Source organism: Leucoraja erinacea, chromosome 2 (assembly GCF_028641065.1).
Source record: "Leucoraja erinacea ecotype New England chromosome 2, Leri_hhj_1, whole genome shotgun sequence".
In the NCBI taxonomy this organism is placed as follows: Eukaryota; Metazoa; Chordata; class Chondrichthyes; order Rajiformes; family Rajidae; genus Leucoraja; species Leucoraja erinaceus.
Window position 1 is genome coordinate 80,228,116 of NC_073378.1, and position 18,561 is coordinate 80,246,676.

At 42.3% G+C, this 18,561-nt stretch overlaps 1 protein-coding gene across 1 annotated transcript; it reads right to left on the reverse strand.

Annotated features, from left to right (window-relative positions):
* Positions 1-5,517: 5,517 nt before the first annotated feature.
* med10 (mediator complex subunit 10) lies at positions 5,518-17,545 on the reverse strand. Its single transcript, XM_055659118.1, has 4 exons — positions 17,374-17,545; positions 16,032-16,115; positions 12,979-13,081; positions 5,518-6,004 (listed from the first exon to the last, which is right to left on the reverse strand). The coding sequence occupies exons 1-4, from the start codon at positions 17,493-17,495 to the stop codon at positions 5,906-5,908; spliced, it is 408 nt and encodes a 135-aa protein (XP_055515093.1). The 5' UTR covers positions 17,496-17,545; the 3' UTR covers positions 5,518-5,905.
* Between the last annotated feature and the right edge of the window lie 1,016 nt (positions 17,546-18,561).

The following is an 18,561-nucleotide window of genomic DNA, read 5'->3' on the forward strand; positions in this document are numbered from 1 at the left end:
TTCTTTGTAGTTCTGCGTATCTCTAGTTTCCTCTAATTCCGAAGAAGGGTCTCAACCCGAAAAGTCACCTATTCCCTTTTCTCCAAAGATGCTGCTTGACCCGCTGATTAACCTCTGTGGTTCTAAGTGGTTTTCACGTTCACCCTGTGACATAGAAACATAGAAATTAGGTGCAGGAGTAGGCCATTCGGCCCTTTGAGCCTGCACCGCCATTCAATATGATCATGGCTGATCATCCAACTCCGTAACCTGTACCTGCCTTCTCTCCATACCCTCTGGTCCCTTTAGCCACAAGGGCCACATCTAACTCCCTCTTAAATATAGCCAATGAATTGGCCTCAACTACCTTCTGTGGCAGAGAATTCCACAGATTCACCACTCTCTGCGTGAAAAATGTTTTTCTCATCTCGGTCCTAAAAGATTTCCCCCTTATCCTTAAACTGTGACCCCTTGTTCTGGACTTCCCCAACATCGGGAACAATCTTCCTGTATCTAGCCTGTCCAACCCCTTAAGAAATTTGTAAGTTTTTATAAGATCCCCCCTCAATCTTCTAAATTCTAGCGAGTACAAGCCGAGTCTATCCAGTCTTTCTTCATATGAAAGTCCTGACATCTCGGGAATCAGGCTGGTGAACCTTCTCTGTACTCCCTCTATGGCAAGAATGTCTTTCCTCAGATTAGGAGACCAAAACTGTGACCACATGGGTTTCCTCCCACATCCCAAGGATGTGAGGCTTTATAGGATAATTGGTCTCTGTAAATTGCCCTGTCTCGCGAGTTGATGAGAAAGTTGCATAACATGCAACTAGCGTAAACGGGTGATCGATGGTTGGTGTGGACCCGAGCCAAGGGCCTGTTTCCATGCTGCACCTTTCAATCGTTCAACTTGGACAAAGGATACAATGCTGTAAATGCATAGTATAACACTATGCCAAATTGATGACGCTTCAAGTGCTTTTGATAAAGCTGCACTCAGTTATATTGTAGGACTATTTTTATCTCTAACACATAATTAAGTGATCATTTGTTTTCTTTCTCTGAGGACATTGCCATTTTGAGGTGTTGTTCATTACCCTAATGCCGTTAAGAAGTTAATTCTGCAAGTATGCGGGACCTAAATTTGCTCCTGTTATTTGTCATCAATATTACAAATTTAGATTGAGAATACAGTTGGCATGATAAGTTTACATATGACACCAAAATTGGTGCAGAGGACAGTGAATGCAAGTGTCTAAGGCTATAAAATAATTTGGCCGAGGTGGGAATGGGTCAAAGGAATAGGAGATGGAATTTAACTTAGACAAGTGCAAAGTAAAACATCTAAGGAAATTAAACAAGGGCGGGACATACACAGTGAATGGCAAGGCACTGGGTAGTATAATGAAACAGAGAAACCTAGATGTACAAGTTGCCTGAAAGTGGAGACTCAATCAGGTTGGTGAAGAAGGCATATGACATGCTTGCTTTCATTGCTCAGGTAATTGAGTACAAGAGTTGGGACATCATGTTATAGTACAGATGATACAAAAGTGAGTGGTTTTGCAGATAGTGAAGATCGTTGTGAAAGATTGCAGCAGGATCTGGATCAATTGGCCAGGTGGGCAGAGGAATGGTTGATGGAATTTAATACAGAGAAGTGTGAGGTGTTGCATTTTAGGACGTCGAACAATGGCAGGATTTACACAGTAAATTATAGGCCTCTGGGTAGTATTGTAGAGCGGAGGGATCTAGGAGTTCAGGTGCATGGTTCCTTGAAGGTCGAGTCGCAGGTAGATAAGGTGGTCAAAAGGCTTTTAGTACTCTGGCCTTCATCGGTCAGAGTATTGAGTACAGAAGTTAGGAGGTCATGTTACAGTTGTATAAGAATAGAATAGAATAGTTTCTTTATTGTCATTGTAACATGAACCATGTACAACAAAATTTAAAATGTCAGCCAGTCAGTGCAGCATTCAAACATTTCTCAAAGCTAACGATACATTCAAGGTAAAATATTAAAGATAAACAACTAAATAAATATCACGGACAAAGCACGCATACACACCCAACCCTCCATCCTTCTGTCGATTCCACAGTTACCACAGTCCCTTAGTCTGTATCGCCCCTGCGTTCCTTGGCGGCTACATTTAGTGCTTTTATAGCAGTGGGGTAAAAAACTGATATTTGTCCTCAGATCTGTACTGCCTGACGGCAACAGGGTTCATGATATTCTGGGATTTTTTGGTGCAGCGGGAACTGTGTAAGTCCTCCAAGGTAAGGAGAGGGCAGCCGACAATCCTCTGGGCGTTGTTAATGGCCCTCTGGAGCGCTTTCCTCTGAGCCGCTGTGCAGCTGGTGTACCACACGCATACACAGTATGTTAGTATGCTCTCTCAGACGTTGGTGAGACCGCATTTAGAATATTGTGTTCAGTTCTGGGCGTCATGTTATCGGAAAGATATTATCAAGCTAGAAAGGGTTCAGAAAAGATCTACAAGGATGTCGCCAGGACTAGAGGGTGTGAGCTATAGGAATAAGTTGAGTAGGCTGGGTCTCTATTCCAGGGAGCGCAGGAGGATGTGGGGGGAATCTCATGGAGGTGTACAAAACCATGAGAGGAATAGATCGGGTAGATCTCTTGCTCAGAGTAGGGGGAATCGAGGACCTGAAGACATAGGTTCAAGGTGAAGAGAAAAGATTTAATAGGAATCCGAGGGGTTACTTTTTCACTTAAAGGGTAGGACTATCCCAACATTTAAGAAACAGGTACATGGATAGGACAGATTTGGAAGGACATGGACCAAATGCAGGCAGGTGGGACCAGTGTAGCTGGGACATTGTTGGCCAGTGTGGGCCAGTTGGGACAAAGGTCCTGTTTCTACACTGTAACACTCTATGACTCTAAGTCTGTCTCGTTTCAATGTAGTTTTTATTTTATTTGTTTTGATGGGGTATGTGTGTGGGGGGCGGGGTGGGGTGGGGAAACTTTAAAATCTTTCCCCTGCACGGCCTTTCGACCTTTTCTTTGTCGGGTCTCCGTTGTCGTTGGGGCTGCAACGTGGAGCGGCCTCCAGCAGGAACGACCTGGGGCTCCAGTCACGGAGCTGCGGACTTACGTACCATCACGAAGCTGGCCGAGTCCTGAGCGGGTGGAGCGGTGATGGCGCGCTGCTGTGACCCGACCCCCGGAGATTCCGAGGCTCCAACCGCAGGTCTGGCAGACAGGAACACCGGGAGCCTGCAGGTCCCTGCTGGGAGACCTCTTTTCGGGGCTTCCGCAATGGCGACTTCTCCCGCCCAAGTTGCAGGGTTGAAGATTACCTGGAGCGGGGCCTTACATCACCGCCCCGCACGGCTTGGAATGGCTGCGGGACTTTGCTAGCGCCCGCCGGGGGCTCCAACAACAAGACCCGGAGCGTGGCCCTGCATCACCCGCCGTGGCTTTAATGGCCGCGGGACAATTACCATCGCCCGCCGGGGGCTTTGACTCTGACATCGGGGGGAGAGGGGAGTGCAAGGGAGAGATACGTTTTTTGCCTTCCATCACAGCGAGGAGATGGCTGTGATGGATGTCTGTGTAAATTGTGTTGTGTCTTGTGTCTTTTTCTTTTTGTATGTATGACTGCAGAAACATTTCATTTGGACCTCAACGAGGTTCAAATGACAAATAAAATTGTATTGTATTGTTGTATTGTATTGTAAGTTGGTGAGACCATACAAAGTGCTCTATGCATTTCTGGTCACCATACTATAGGAAGGACGTTATTAACCTGGAGAGAATACTCCAGGCTCACAATGATGTTACCTGGATGGAGGGCTTGAGTTATAAGGAGAGACTGGATAGGCTGCAAATGGTTCCCCTGAAGTGCGGGAAGCTGAGGGGTAACCGGACAGAGTTTATAAAATCACGATGGAGGGGTGGGAGATTGCAACCTTAATGTGGTCTGCCATGTTTCGACAAATGCAATCAACCTGGTGTGCACAATCAAATAAGATCAAATAGAACAAGTTGTCCTACAACTTTAGGCTGTGCCCACCATACGCAAGAAGAAGAAATCACGATGGGCATGACGGATCGCAGTCTTTATCCCAGGATAGAGGAGTCTAAAGCTCGAGGGAATATGTTTAAAGTGGGAGGGGGAGATTTAAAGAGGTATCTGAAAGGGAGGCTTTTCACAGAAATCAGTGGTATATGGAACAAGCTGCCAGATGAAATGGTAAAGGCAAGAAATATTACAACATTTAAAAGACATTTAGATAGATAGATGAATAGGAAATGTTTAACGGAAGTGGGCCAAATGCAGTCAAATGGGAATAGCTCAGCTAAGCACCTTGGTCGACACAGACGAATTAAGCTGAATGTCCATGTTCATGCGGCATAACCCTGATTCTAATGTTCGGCACACAAAGTCTGCCATTACTGCAACACCAAAAATAAGATGGAATTTCAAGTTTCTAAAAGATTATCAAGCTAGAGTTTCATATTGATGGAAGAACCAAAGCAACTGCAACGGTAATATAAATTCCACATCCACTCAAAAAACGTTACAGAAAAAGTAATTTAATTCTTTTCATTGAACTAGTGTTTTGCTTCAACATCCCCAATAACCATATAACAATTACAGCACGGAAACAGGCCATCTCGGCCCTTGTGGGATTATTAATAATTTGTCCGTTTATTTTCTAATTTATACGGGTTCAATAAATGAGTACAGTGAAAACTATCAGTCATGGAGTTGTATGCCATGGAAGCAGATCCTCCGACTCAACCTATCCACACCAACTAAGTTGACCCACCGAGCTCGTCCCACTTGCATCCATTTATCTGTCCAAGTGTCTTTTAATTGCCATAATTGTGCCAGCCGCTACCATGCTCTGTCAGCATATTCCATGTACACACCATCTCCTTTGATAAAAGGTTGCCTCGCAAGTCCTTTTAAATCTTTCACAAAATTGTTTTAGATTCCCTTTCCCCCATCCTCACTGTTACTGAACTTGTTTTAGAACTCAATTTTATTTTGATTTTGATTTACGCAGCAGTGGTGCAACTGGCAGTGACCAGAGTTCAATCCTGACTTCAAGTGCTGCCTGTGCGGAGATGGCACTTTTTCCCTGTGACCATGTGGGTTTTCTCCAGGTGCTCCAGTTTTGCCTCGCATCCCAAAGATGTACTGCTTTGTAGGTTAATTGGCCTCTGTAAATTGTCCCTAATACGTTGTTCCATGCAATCAGGGCAGAATTAATGAAAATGCAGGGCAAATTTTAAAAATTTAGTTAATGTAGGATTAATGTAAATAGGTGCACAATGTCAGCACAGACTCGATGAGCCAAAAGGCCAGTTCCTATGCTGCAAGAGCCAAAGTAAAGCAACAAAATTACTGTTTCAAAATGTAGTGTGAATTGAAAAAGAACTCGGGATTGTATGTTATTCCTGAATAGCTTTATGTACTCATCATTTTCATACTACCCATCCTTTTAAAATTTATAATTTGTATTATTAGTAATAAATAAAAACACTTTTGAAGAAAATTCCATTAAGCATTCTGGTAGCAAAGAGCTTATTTTATTACAAAAATTGCTGAACAGACCAGCAATATAGAAAATGAACTCATCATGTCTACTGGTACAAAAGTATCTCAAAATCAGTTTTAACTAAATTTATCCACCCATATAATTGTGATGTTGCCTTTATGTTATCAAACACATACCAACTAAATCCATTCAATGTTAGCAGTAATGCATACAGAACATAACAAGGCATTTCCTTCTTTCTCCGTGATATTCTGTTGAGCTTCATGTATAGGAAACAAATGTATTCCTTGAAAGCAGTCAAGAATAATTCCTCAGGCTACAAAAAGCTAGCCACTATTAGGTTAGTTCCATGGAAAAAAACAATATATTTCCACAAAATAAAACACATTGGATCTAGCTACGTGGGCAGATGATCTTCACATCGGATAGCTCGGTACTTGGACATCTCTTCAGGAAAAACCTTACTCAGTTCATGAATCAAAAGACCCTTGAATTTCTGAAATACAAAAACGATAATTAATTGCACATATACAATATAATTGTACAACACACAGATCCACCCGTTCTGCAAGAATCACAATGCCATTCTAAACCAATTCCATCTGCCTGCACTATTCCTCACATGTTCCACGTGTCTGCCTAAATTTCGCTTTAATGTTGCCTTCATATCTGCTCCAAACACAACCCTTGGCAGTTGCAATGTAACCGTACAACTTTTACACTCAATGTTCCATCCTATAAAAGCCAAGCATGTTGTATGCCTTCTTTACCACCACATCCACTTATATTACCACTGTAAGCGAACTACAAGTCATTGTTTTTAGTTAATTTGTTGCCTTAAGTGTCTTGAAAGGTATTTCCTCCGACTACCATCTTCATGTTTGGGTCCTCTCTACAGATAAAGTATATCTGGATGTTAAGGATGATACTTCTACTTTTAAAACAAGAGGAAAGCAATTGTAAAAATACACACACATCAAAATGGAAGGATGACCACATTCATTCAATCATTTGCACAACTATCACAATATTTTCCCCATTTAAAAAATAACACATTAGTGCTTAATTAGTACCATTGTGGAGCAGCATAGTGGTAGACCCGGGTTCAGCGCCATAGACCAGTGTTCAATCCTGACCATGGGTACTGTCTGTACGGAGTTTGTACGTTCTCCCCATGACCTGTGTGGGTTTCCTCCGGGATCTCCAGTTTCCTCCCACACGCCAAAGACATAGAGGTTTGTAGGTTAATTGGCTTTGTTAAAATTGTAAATTGTCCCAAATGTGTAGGATAGTGTCAGTGTTTGGTGATCGCTGGTAAGCGCAGTCGTGGCGGGCCAAAGGGCCTGTTTCCGGGCTGCATCTCTAAACTAAAACTAAACTGCCAGAGAATAACAAAGACAATTAACATCCAAACTGTCTTGTCTAGGAGGGAACTGCCAATGCTGGTTGGCAGTCAGTAGTCTGTGGAAGTCCCGGTCTGAAACGTTACCCATCCTTTTTTTCCCAGAGATGCTGCATGACCCGCTGAGTCACTCCAGCACTTTGTGTCTATCTTCGACCCAAACGGTCTTGATCCAATCCTTCCAGTTCATCACCATACCACAAATAAGTACAATTAGAGAAAAGGCATGGATAACTTTGACAAACGAATATGGGAATGGAGGAAGGTGGATTGAAGCTGATTTTCAAAGCTCTGCAAAAAACAATGTCTGGTTCATCCCTTCCTGTGAATTGGGGCACATTATGCCACAGATGATAAGATGATTAATGTGTGCCCTTCAACAGTGACTAAAACTTCACCTCAACCAAAAATAGTTCTAATCAATTGGACCAGACAAGAAAGTTCACCTTTCTGTTCCAGTTTAGTTTGTTTCATGGTAGGTAAATATAAAGTCACCGTAGACCAAAGGAGAATCTATCTTTTTTATTGCAGCATTCAAGCCTGAGATCTTTGCAGATTTCATGCACTTTTTAGCTCACAAGTTTTCTTTTTGTATGTAAGCTATATTATGATATATTGCTCCCCAGGTATTCTGCCTTTAATCAAATCAAGTCTGCTGCAGCACGATAGTAAATGAAACAGATCAGTAAAATTGCTGGTACAGCAAAAATAATGGTTTTACTGAACTGATTTAATATACAATGGCATAAATATCATATATGTACAGTTTTGACTCCATAATCCAAACCAATACTAGAAATGTATTCCTTTGAGCCATTTGAATTTACTAAATGAAAGCACAGAAAATGGCTGTGCATAAATTGACCAGAGATTCACACCTTGCATGGCTCTCATAAAGTAAAATAACCTCATCTGCTAGCAGTAAAAACAAATTAACAAACAAAAAAATCTCCAGTTATCGTATCAAATCTCTGCAGAATGACAAAACTATTCCATAAAACTGAAATGATGACATGCCCAATATTGAAGGGTTCACACATAAAAATAACACGTTGTGCAATGGTTTTGCCAAGTCTATTTGGCTCCAATGGACTCAAGTTCAAAGTGAAGTGAGAGGGGCTGCCCTTAACATCAAGGCAGCATCTGTTAAAATTGGTCATCGAGAACCAATAGGAAACTTTTCATTGTTGGTCTCATAACTTATACAAAGGAAAACTAGTGCCAAATGCAGCCATTGGGAGTTAATTCACCCCAGCCCCAGGAATAGTGTCCTCGGACCAACTATTTCCAGCTGCTTTAATTATGACTCCATTATTAGGCAATATGTGAGGTGGTGAGTTGATGTTTGTACAATTCTTTCTGCAACTCAGCAGAAAAGAACACAGCACATTACTGCATGCACCAAGGCCAGGATAACAATCAGACATAGGCTGCTGAGCAGCAAACAACATCAATATTACATGTTCCTAGCAATGACATTTCTAATAAAGCAAATTCTAATCACCTATTGTTCACATTCAACCTCAGGGTTATTGCCAAGATCCATACCACTAACATCCTGCATTTGAGGAAGAGAGGGTGTAGAGTAAAATAGATACCTATACCACTGCCCAGGTAAAAGGCAGTGATGTACCTCTTTGCATTCCAAAGCCATTCCACCAGCTACAAGATACAAGCCAGAGGTGTGGTGGATGACTTTCCATTTACTTGGAACAAGCTCCAACAACATTTGACAAAATCCAAGACAAATCAGCCTGTTAAATGGTACTACATTCATCCCGCTAAACATTCGTTAAACTACCACTGGTGTACCATACCTGCAGTGTGCACCAACTACAAAAGTCTTGCTAAGTTATTTGCTAAGTCTACTTTGAGTCACAAACTCACAGCCTCCACTATCCGGAAACAGAACATGGAAAACATGTTGGGTTCCCTCAAATACATTAAGATTTAGAAATACTCTGTAATTTATAATCTGGAATTATCTATCTAACAATGGAGTGGGATCACTTTCTCCTGAAAGATTTAATGCATCAGGTAACCAAAAGCTTGGTTAAAGTGACAAATGTTATAAAGTATTGTAAAAGGAAAAGGGAAATATAGACAGAGGTTTAGGAAGGCATTTCCTGACATTGAACTCTAAACTGAAGGAACAGACATAAATGTAGGGATTCCGCTCCGCTCGGTCCGCAATAACCTAGCTGACCTCCCGGTGGCTCAGCACTTCAACTCCCCCTCCCACTCCGCCTCTGACCTCTCTGTCCTGGGTCTCCTCCATGGCCACAGCGAGCAGCACCGGAAATTGGAGGAACAGCACCTCATATTCCGTTTGGGGAGTCTGCACCCCGGGGGCATGAACATCGACTTCTCCCAATTCTGTTAGTCCTTGCTGTCTCCTCCCCTTCCTCAGCTCCCCTGCTGTCTCCTCCCACCCTCCAGCCTTCCGGCTACTCCTCCTTTTCCCTTTCTTGTCCCCACCCACCCCCACCCCCCTGATCAGTCTGAAGAAGGGTTTCGGCCCGAAACGTTGCCTATTTCCTTCGCTCCATAGATGCTGCTGCACCCGCTGAGTTTCTCCAGCTTTTCTGTGTAACCTTAAATGTAGGGATTAATTGACACAATTAAGAAAAGGCCATAATTAGAATCTTTCCGATTTAAAGGAATGAAGTGGGTTTCAGAGATGGGAACGTCATGACCGTGAAGGGATATTTAATGATTTAATATTTAACTATTGAGACATTGCTGAACCAAAAATTAAGGTAGGCCAGAGATGAACCAGACTTGAATCAGCACAGTAACAACAGAATTTCACGTGAAGTTACTTATATGTGGGAGGTCAGTCAGGCCAATCACTGGAGTAATCAATATTATAAAGAAACTAAGGCTTGGATGAGTGATTCAACAGCAGGTGAGTTCAGGCAGGGGGAAAGTCATATGATATAGCATTGATGGAAAATGCCACATGAGTAAATGGAACAAATAACTGGTGGAAAGTTAATTGTGACACCAAGGTTACAAATGGTCAGAAAAAGCAATGAAGTCAATGGCTACAGGATTCAATCTGTGGCAGGGACAATACTCCTTAGTCTTCCCAATATCCAAAGCTGGATAATGGTCATGCAGCACTACAAATCAGAGAAAACAGAGGGGTTGAGCAAGGTGACAGTAAGATAGAACTCAGGGTTGTGATCATACCCATGAAACCCAAAGTTCTGTTTCTAGAGGATATAACACCAAGAGATAATACCAAGAGGAAGATATGAAACAGGACAGCGCCAAGGATAAATTGTTGAGGGAAATAGAGGTAACAGTACAGCGAGGGAAGGAAGTAAGCAGATGAGCCGACAGGATTAATTAATAACCTAATTTGTGGCACTCAGATAATTTTAACCACAGAACCAAATTTTAGAAAGAAAATCAATCATTTCAGGAAAGGGAGAAAAATAGTAAATGGGAAAGAAAAACATCCAGTACATTTCAGTAGTGTAAAAACTATTAAAATAATCATTAGGATTAATGTTCATAACTAAACAGAATCATATGCAGCTCAGTTTTTCTTAGCTTTCACCTTCCAGTTTTAAAATATGACTGGCTTCTCTTAACCAGCAAAGTGGGACAATAGAATGATGCTTAATGGCTGCCACAGAAGTAGTGGGCTGCAAGAGCTGTTGGTGCGGCTCCATGGAATTTGCCCCATCTTTCATTGAGTGTTGCAGCACTGGACAATGGAGAACCCAGCGTGGGGGGACCGCCGCAAGGAGGAGGTGAGGGGGGGGGGGGGGGGGGGGGGGGGAAAAAGGGGGACCTGCAATGGTGATACTTTGGGTATACAAGCAAATAAATTCACTGTGACTTGTCACGTGACAATAAAGTTCAATTCAATTCACTCATGATTTGATATTTGATTCAGCATTTTCAGATAATGAACCTTTCCTATAGGTTTCTGAACTCATCAGTTCTAATGCACGATCAACCGACTGCAAGATTGACTCAGTTTTTCTCTCCCCACACATATATCTGACCTGCTGGACATTGTCATGATTTTTTTTTTTTTTCATAACTGCTTCCATCTGAACATCACAGTTCCAGCATGTCTGACTGTCCTCAGTCATGGTCCTTTATTCACATTCTTCTAGATAGATCAGGAGTAATTCATAAGCATTTCTTCTCCTCTCTTAAGCAGCACCAATAGCATCCGTGTCACTTTTGGCCTCCACCCAATCCTTTGGTTCTCCCCATCTTCCCAGTCGCTGCATTTTAAAATGCTTGTTTCCTCAGTTTTCCAGTTCCAATGAAGATTTCTGACCTGAAAGTAGGACAGCTTTTGTTCTCTCCACAGATGGTGTCTAACCTGCTGATAACCTCCAGCATTTTCTGATTTCATTTCAGATACCCCAAGATGAAGTGTATTACATTTTTAAAAAGTAATCTCCAATTCTTTTATGTCAATTTAAATCGGTGTTGCCTGGTTGCCAATCCTTTCACAACTGGGGACAATTTTTTGTTGTTCAACTCTCAAAAGCCACTATCCTTTTTTTCTGACAAAGGGTCTCGACCCGAAACTTCACTCATTCCTTCTCTCCAGAGCTGCTCTCTCTCCAGCTTTGTGTCTATCCTTTTTTTTTTCATTGAACTGCCTAACAATCTTTAGTCAAATTTCATATATGATCTTTTTATTCACTCAAACTCCACAATTTATTTTTTTAAATAGCTTAGCTGTTTTCAAATCCATTCATTGATCTTGCCTTAGCTGTCAATCCAAGAAATTATGCCATCTATTCAGCTCCAGGATGCTGTCAATGAACAAGATGTGATTCCAGAGAAATTCAGGATGTTGGAGAAAGTGAAGAGTAAATGAACCATACAGTAAAGTCCAGACCAGCATGTTTCCATTTGCAGCAATATGTGAGTCTTTAGAAAAAAAAAACTTAGAAGGAACTTATTAGCTTAGGTTGCTATATGACTACCACTGCACAGATGAAGCAAGCAGTCTAGATGCTTTTACTGGGAGGCAACGTAGGAATGTTGGGTGGAGACAATAAGCATTTTTAAAAATACAAGAGCAGTCAAGTAGAGCATAAACATCCGCATCGGCAGGTTGGGCTAAATTACATTTTTGTGCTTTTTCCATACATTTCAATGCAATTCTGCACAGAGACCACATCCATTGATGGATTAACCACAAATGTTATTTTTTTGATATCTGCCTCATTTACTACTTCTATCATTATTTTCCCTCAAAACCTAATGCATTCAGACAGCTCTCATGTTTTGTAGCCTTTCCGTGTCAACATTTCTTAATTACTTGGTGTTCCGAATTTTTGATTAACTTCTTCACAAAAATATAATTTTGACAATTAATTTTACATTTTCAGCATCTTTTAATTCTCCTTTTTCATCAGCTGTGCAGCACAATTATTGCCCCTATCATCAAAATCCTCTTGCAGTCTGGATTTTCATTTTACTATAATTAACGTGCAAGCCTTGACTGTGTACACTTGCTTAGCCCATTAGTGCACCGAATTTTAAAATCAGAACCAAAGGTGTTGCCTGGTTTCTTAACGAGTGCATTCCAAAATACCATTACATCAAAACTTCAAACAAGATTGGAATTTTTTTTAATCTAATTGCATATTTATTTAATCTTTATCTCATTTAAAAAAAACCTAAATGCCACGTGCAAACAAAGACTTGCAACATTCAGTCAGAACCTTGCCTTCTTCTCAAAAATTCTTAGGGTAATACAATGGACAACAAATTCAATTCATAAACATTTCCACGGATATTATAGACAACATTGAAATGCTTATTTTCTATTTTTCTTGCAGACAATTTAATCTATGATTTAATACTCCTTGTTTAGCTGTTATAATTCTGGCAGGACGTAATCTTTGTTATTAAGTCACCCATCTCTGATAATCGCTTAGAATTATGTGTAAGTAGTTATAAAATGCTGGAGAAACTCAGCGGGTGAGGCAGCATCTATGAAGAAAAGGAATTATGCGTTGACCACTGCGTAGAATTATGCGTTGACCACTGTTTACAAAAGCATTCATCCAATTGCATACCTTTAGGGTGTCAATTTTCCCTTTGACTTGTTCATTCTTGGCCAAGGCTCTCTCAAGGCATTCTTTGGTGTAAAGTTGAGGATTTCGACCTTGATCAATGTATCTGTATGAAAATACAATAACTTCCGCATTAAGGTACATTTTTTCATGTAATCTCTCAAGATTTGCACAAATCATTACTAGAGTCTCGAGATATTAGAAGTGAAACAATGCCAAATAAGTCATAAGTAATGTCAATCAATGACATCTCTGACCATTCAATCTCACTACACCCAACTACAGTTCCGCTACATCCACCGTTGGAAACTAATTACCATCAATCTTTTACTTTCAAATCCACATCTGTCTAAATTTGCGTCTTTTATATTGATACCTCTGCAACCGTTTATCTACTCAGTTAACACCCATCTTCATTTTGATCCCCATCTCTATCAAAACCTTTACTCTTTCCCATCCCTATCATTCCAAATAGTGGAAGTCGTAACTTCACTCCTATAGTCAAGGGTCAAGAGTGTTTTATTGTCATATGTCCCAGATAGGACAATGAAATTCATACTTGTTCCAGCATAACAGAATACGTAAACATAGTACATAACGGGAGAAGAAAAAAAATTCAGTGCGCGTATACACATGCACACATACTCAATAAATAACAAATATAGTGCAATAATAATAATAATAATAATAATGTCTGTTGCAGTTCAGAGCTTATTTGTTGTTGTGTTTAACAACCCGATGTCTGTAGGGACGAAGCTATTTCTGAACCTGGATGTTACAGTTTTCAGGCTCCTGTACCTTCTTCCCAATGGCCATGGTGAAATGAGTGTGCGGCCAGGATAGTGTGGGTCTTTGATGATGTTGGCTGCCTTTTTGTGGCAGAGACTTCGATAGGTCCCTTCGATGGTGGGGAGGTCAAAGCCGGAGATGGTCTGGGATGTGGTCACAACTTTTTGCAGTCTTTTCCGCTCCTGGACGTTCAAGATGCCGAACCACGCCACAATGCAACCAGTTAATAAGCTCTCTACTGTTCACCTAGAGAAGTTCAGGAGAATCCTCATTGACATGCCGTATCTCTGTAATTTTCGCAGGAAGTAGAGTCGATGATATGCCTTCTTTATAATTGCATCAACGTGCTGGGTCCAGGAAAGATCTTCGGGAATATGCACGCCCAGGAATTTTATGTTTTTGACCCTCTCCGCCATCGTCCCATTGATGTAAACAGGATTGTGGGTCCTCAACCTTCCCCTTCCAAAGTCCACAATCAGCTCCTTGGTTTTACTGATGTTGAGAGCCAGTTTGTTATGCTGGCACCATTTGGTCAATCGGTCAATCTCACTTCTATTCCAAGAACCACAATATTTTGGTAGCAGAACACGTATTATCAATCCATCACCAAATCATCATACAAGAGCATATTAGGTCCCATAAAGGTTCAAAAATCTTTAATATTATCCCATTAGCAAAGTTGCCTCAATTTCATTATCACGTTGGGCCCCACTAACGCTCAAATCAGACGCCGGAAACGCGTCTGGAGAGGGAAGCCACTGAGCCTTACTCCTGCTCATCCCCGAGGACCGGAGAGAAGGGTGGAGAGAGTCGGTGACAGCAAACGCTAGAATAAAGGGCCGGTAAAAAGAACCGGGATCTTACCTTCCATGCCCTCAAGGTCGGCTGCGGCCCCGGGGCATAACAGGCTGAAGCTGGACATGCAAGGAGAGGGACGACGGTTCAATGGACAATCCAGATGGAGGCAACAGCGGTTATGGGGCTTTATGGCAAGCTGCAACTGGAACTCGGAACATGATGCCAAAACCTGGCATCCCCTGCCTATGGTCACAGTGGGCTGTTTTTGAACATTCTGTGTTTAATCTGGGATTGTACTTATGTATGGCAATAATTTAACTGAACTGTATGTAAAAAAAATAATTTCCTTGGACCTTGGTACACGTGATAATAAAAAAAACATTGAACCACTGAACTTGTCGCTGTAATACTCTCTCCACACTCTGCTTCAACAAGTGAAAACATCTGAAAGATTCACATGTCAAGAGGCAACCCAATTACTTCCTACTGCTATCTTTACCACCAGACTGTCAAATCCTCCCAAATCCTGACCAAAGGTGTTTCCCTTCCATTCCTTACTTTCTAAGGTCTATCATCCAATTGATACATTGCTTACTCAACTTCAAGTCAAGTCAAGTCAAGTTTATTTGTCACATACACATACAAGATGTGCAATGAAATGAAAGTGGCAATGCCTGCGGATTGTGCAAAAACTACAGAACAGAATAGAACAGAATCAGTATTACATATTAGAAAAAAACCCAGCAATTTAAAAAAGACACAACACAACAGTAAATTGGCACAGTAAATTAGTCCCTGGTGAGATAAGAGTTTACCGTCCTAATGGCCTGTGGGAAGAAACTCCGTCTCATCCTCTCTGTTTTCACAGCATGACAGCGGAGGCGTTTGCCTGACCGTAGCAGCTGGAACAGTCAGTTGCTGGGGTGGTAGGGGTCCCCATAATGTTGCTGGCTCTGGATCTGCATCTTCTGATACACAGTTCCTGCAGGAGGGCGAGTGTAGTTCCCATAGTGCATTCGGCCGAACACACTACTCTCTGCAGAGCCTTCTTGTCCTGGGCAGAGCAGTTCCCAAACCAGTTTGTGATGTTGCCGGACAAGATGCTTTCTACAGCCCCTGAGTAGAAGCACTGAAGGATCCTCAGAGAGACTCTGAATTTCCTCAACTGCCTGAGGTGGTAAAGACGCTGCCTTTGCCTACTCACCAGTGCGGCAGCATGTGATGTCCATGTCAGATCCTCTGTGATGTGACAATCCCCCTAAACTGATAAAAACCCAACAAGGTTTTCTATTGCAATGTAAATAATCCCCTATCTGCTCAAATCACCATTGAAAATTAAGCTCTACACTGAGGAAATGCATTGTTCAAACATCAATATTTTGTTTGCTATCATGCTGTGCTGCAGTCATTAATATTAGTTGTGTCAAAATGTTTATTGCAGCAAGCTTTAAGCCACAATTAATACTTACTCAAATACTTCCAGTGGCACATTAATATCATGCAACTGTTGTCGGCATTTGTCAACATCTTGTAGTCCCGTAATCATAGAATTTCTAAATATAAAAACAAAGTTATGATGTATGCACAAATCTAATACAATGTGAATGGCCTTCAGACTAATATATAATTATCACCTCTACTGATTTACATCTTATCCTACAAGCCACGCCCCCACTTCCCAACCCCAGGCAAGAGAAGGCAGGATTTCTGCCATAGTAGACACTGATCACAGCAAATTATAGCTTAGTATTTTAAACAGGAAACCCTTGAGGTTTCTGTATTTTTTAATGCACAAAATATTTACCTATTGAATAACACAGACAGAAAAAGTATGTGAACGAGAAAACATAATAAATCCAGATGAAATATAAAGCTTACATTGAGCATTAAACGTGACATGTATCATTAGTGGTGACTAGCATGCTGATGTTCTTTAGCTCCTATAAAATGCTAATTTTACAGCAAATGTTCTTTACAAGCCTCAAAACGTTAACAATGGGTGATATCAGTTAAAAGGAAAATGTCTTGATTGGATTATTCTGGTATTATTCATCACCAAAGTCTGATTTTGAGGTACAAAAATGCGAATTGAATACCAAAATAAAATTTTGCGCCTTATAATTATAAATTAAAACTAGTGTCTGAAGCACACAAAACCCTAAGTGCCTGCAGGTCTGGGGTTTGTACCTCATTTGCTAAAATGATCAATCAGACTGCATTCAGAAGAATATTCAACAACAGTTAGCAAGCAACAGAATAATCCCAACATTTCCATTAGCAGAGAGTGCTTCTCCCTGCCTTTACCAAAACATCTCACTGCTGAAATCCCCTTTACCCTTCAATCCCCCTCCTTCCTCTTCCCAACCTACGCATCTCCCTCCTGCCCTGGCACCTCCTTTATGCCCTGGCACCTTCCATAACACCTCCTTCCTGCCCTGGCACCTCCTTCATGCCCTGGCATCTCCCTCCTGCCCCGGCACATCCTTCATGCCCTGGCACCTTCCATAACATCTCCCTCCTACCCTGATCTATCTCCTCTGCCCCCGAGACACCACCGTCTCGCGCAGACACACCTCCCTCCCACCTGCTTTGGACCAAAGTTTGGTGCATTCCACCTGCCCTAGTCTACCTCCTGTGGCCCTGACACACCACCCTCCTCCCATACCCTGGTACCTCCCTCCTGCCTTGGTCTATCTACCTCCCCCTGCCCGGACATCCAGCCGTCCTACCCTGACACATCTCCCTCCATGGTCTCCATCCCTCCCTCATCGCCCCCTCCCTCCCTCTCCCGCGACCCCCCGCCGCCCTCACAGCTTCTGATTGAGGCCGGCCTGGCTGCTGGGCTGGAAGTCGCTGACGATGATGCCGAGCTGCCGGATATTCTCGATGAATTTCTCCAGATGCTCCTCCAAGCTGTCGAACTTGTCCGCCATGGCGCCGCCGCCGCCGCACCGCGCAGCCGCAGCTCAGCGCTCAGGCCCCCCCCTGCGGCACTTCCGCCTCAGCGCAGGGGCGGCCGGGATACAGGAGGAGCGCCCGCGGTCCTCCGGCGGCGGCAGCAGCAGCAGCGGCCTGTGCTGGTCTAGTCTAGTCTAGCCTGGTCTGGGGACGGCGGTGAGTGGAAGCTGCCAAGTCCAGAGTTATGAACATAACACAAACACACCGCGGGTTTGGCAGCATCTGTGGAGGGAAACGGACAGGTGACGTTTCGGGTCCGGACTCTTCTTCAGAGACTTGAAACGACTGCCCATTCCCTCCACATACAGTGCCTGACCCATTGCATTCCTCCAGCACTTTGTGTTTTCTAGCATCTGCAGTTTCTTGTGAGTCCAGAATTATAATGGGCCTGGGTTTAATTTGGCGTCTTCTGCAAAGGATTTGGAGATTCCAGCTACCATTGGACTCGGCAGATAAATCATTTGGACATATAGAGATACAAGAAACTGCAAATACTGGAATAATGTACCCTGGAGATACAAGAAACTGCAAATACTGGAATAATGAGCAAAACACAAGGTTCTGGAAGAACTCAACAAGTCAGGCAGCAGCTGGGGAAGGATTGGACAGATGACGTGCAGACTGATTCAGCTGAAATCATTTAAATACTTGTTTATTATTTGACCTTCATTGGTATGTATGTATGTTAGTGGGGTTAGGATATTTCTTCTCACTTGGTCAAACTATATAGGCGATGTGAATAATGGTTTTGACTTTACAGTTGGCTATAATTTATTATTGACTTCAAAATTATTTGGGATGACCTAAAGGGGATGTGAAAGGTGTTATACAAATTCTAGTCCTTTCATTCTTTGTGAGGGATAAGCAAGGCTCAAGTTCCCCAGCCCTGCACGGCCCGATTTTACCTTCTCCCCAAAATCCACAAACCTGACTGTCCCGGTAGACACATTGTTTCTGCCTGTTCGTGCCCCACCGAACTCATTTCCACATACCTTGACTCCATCCTATCCTCCTTGGTTAAATCCCTCCCTACCTATGTTC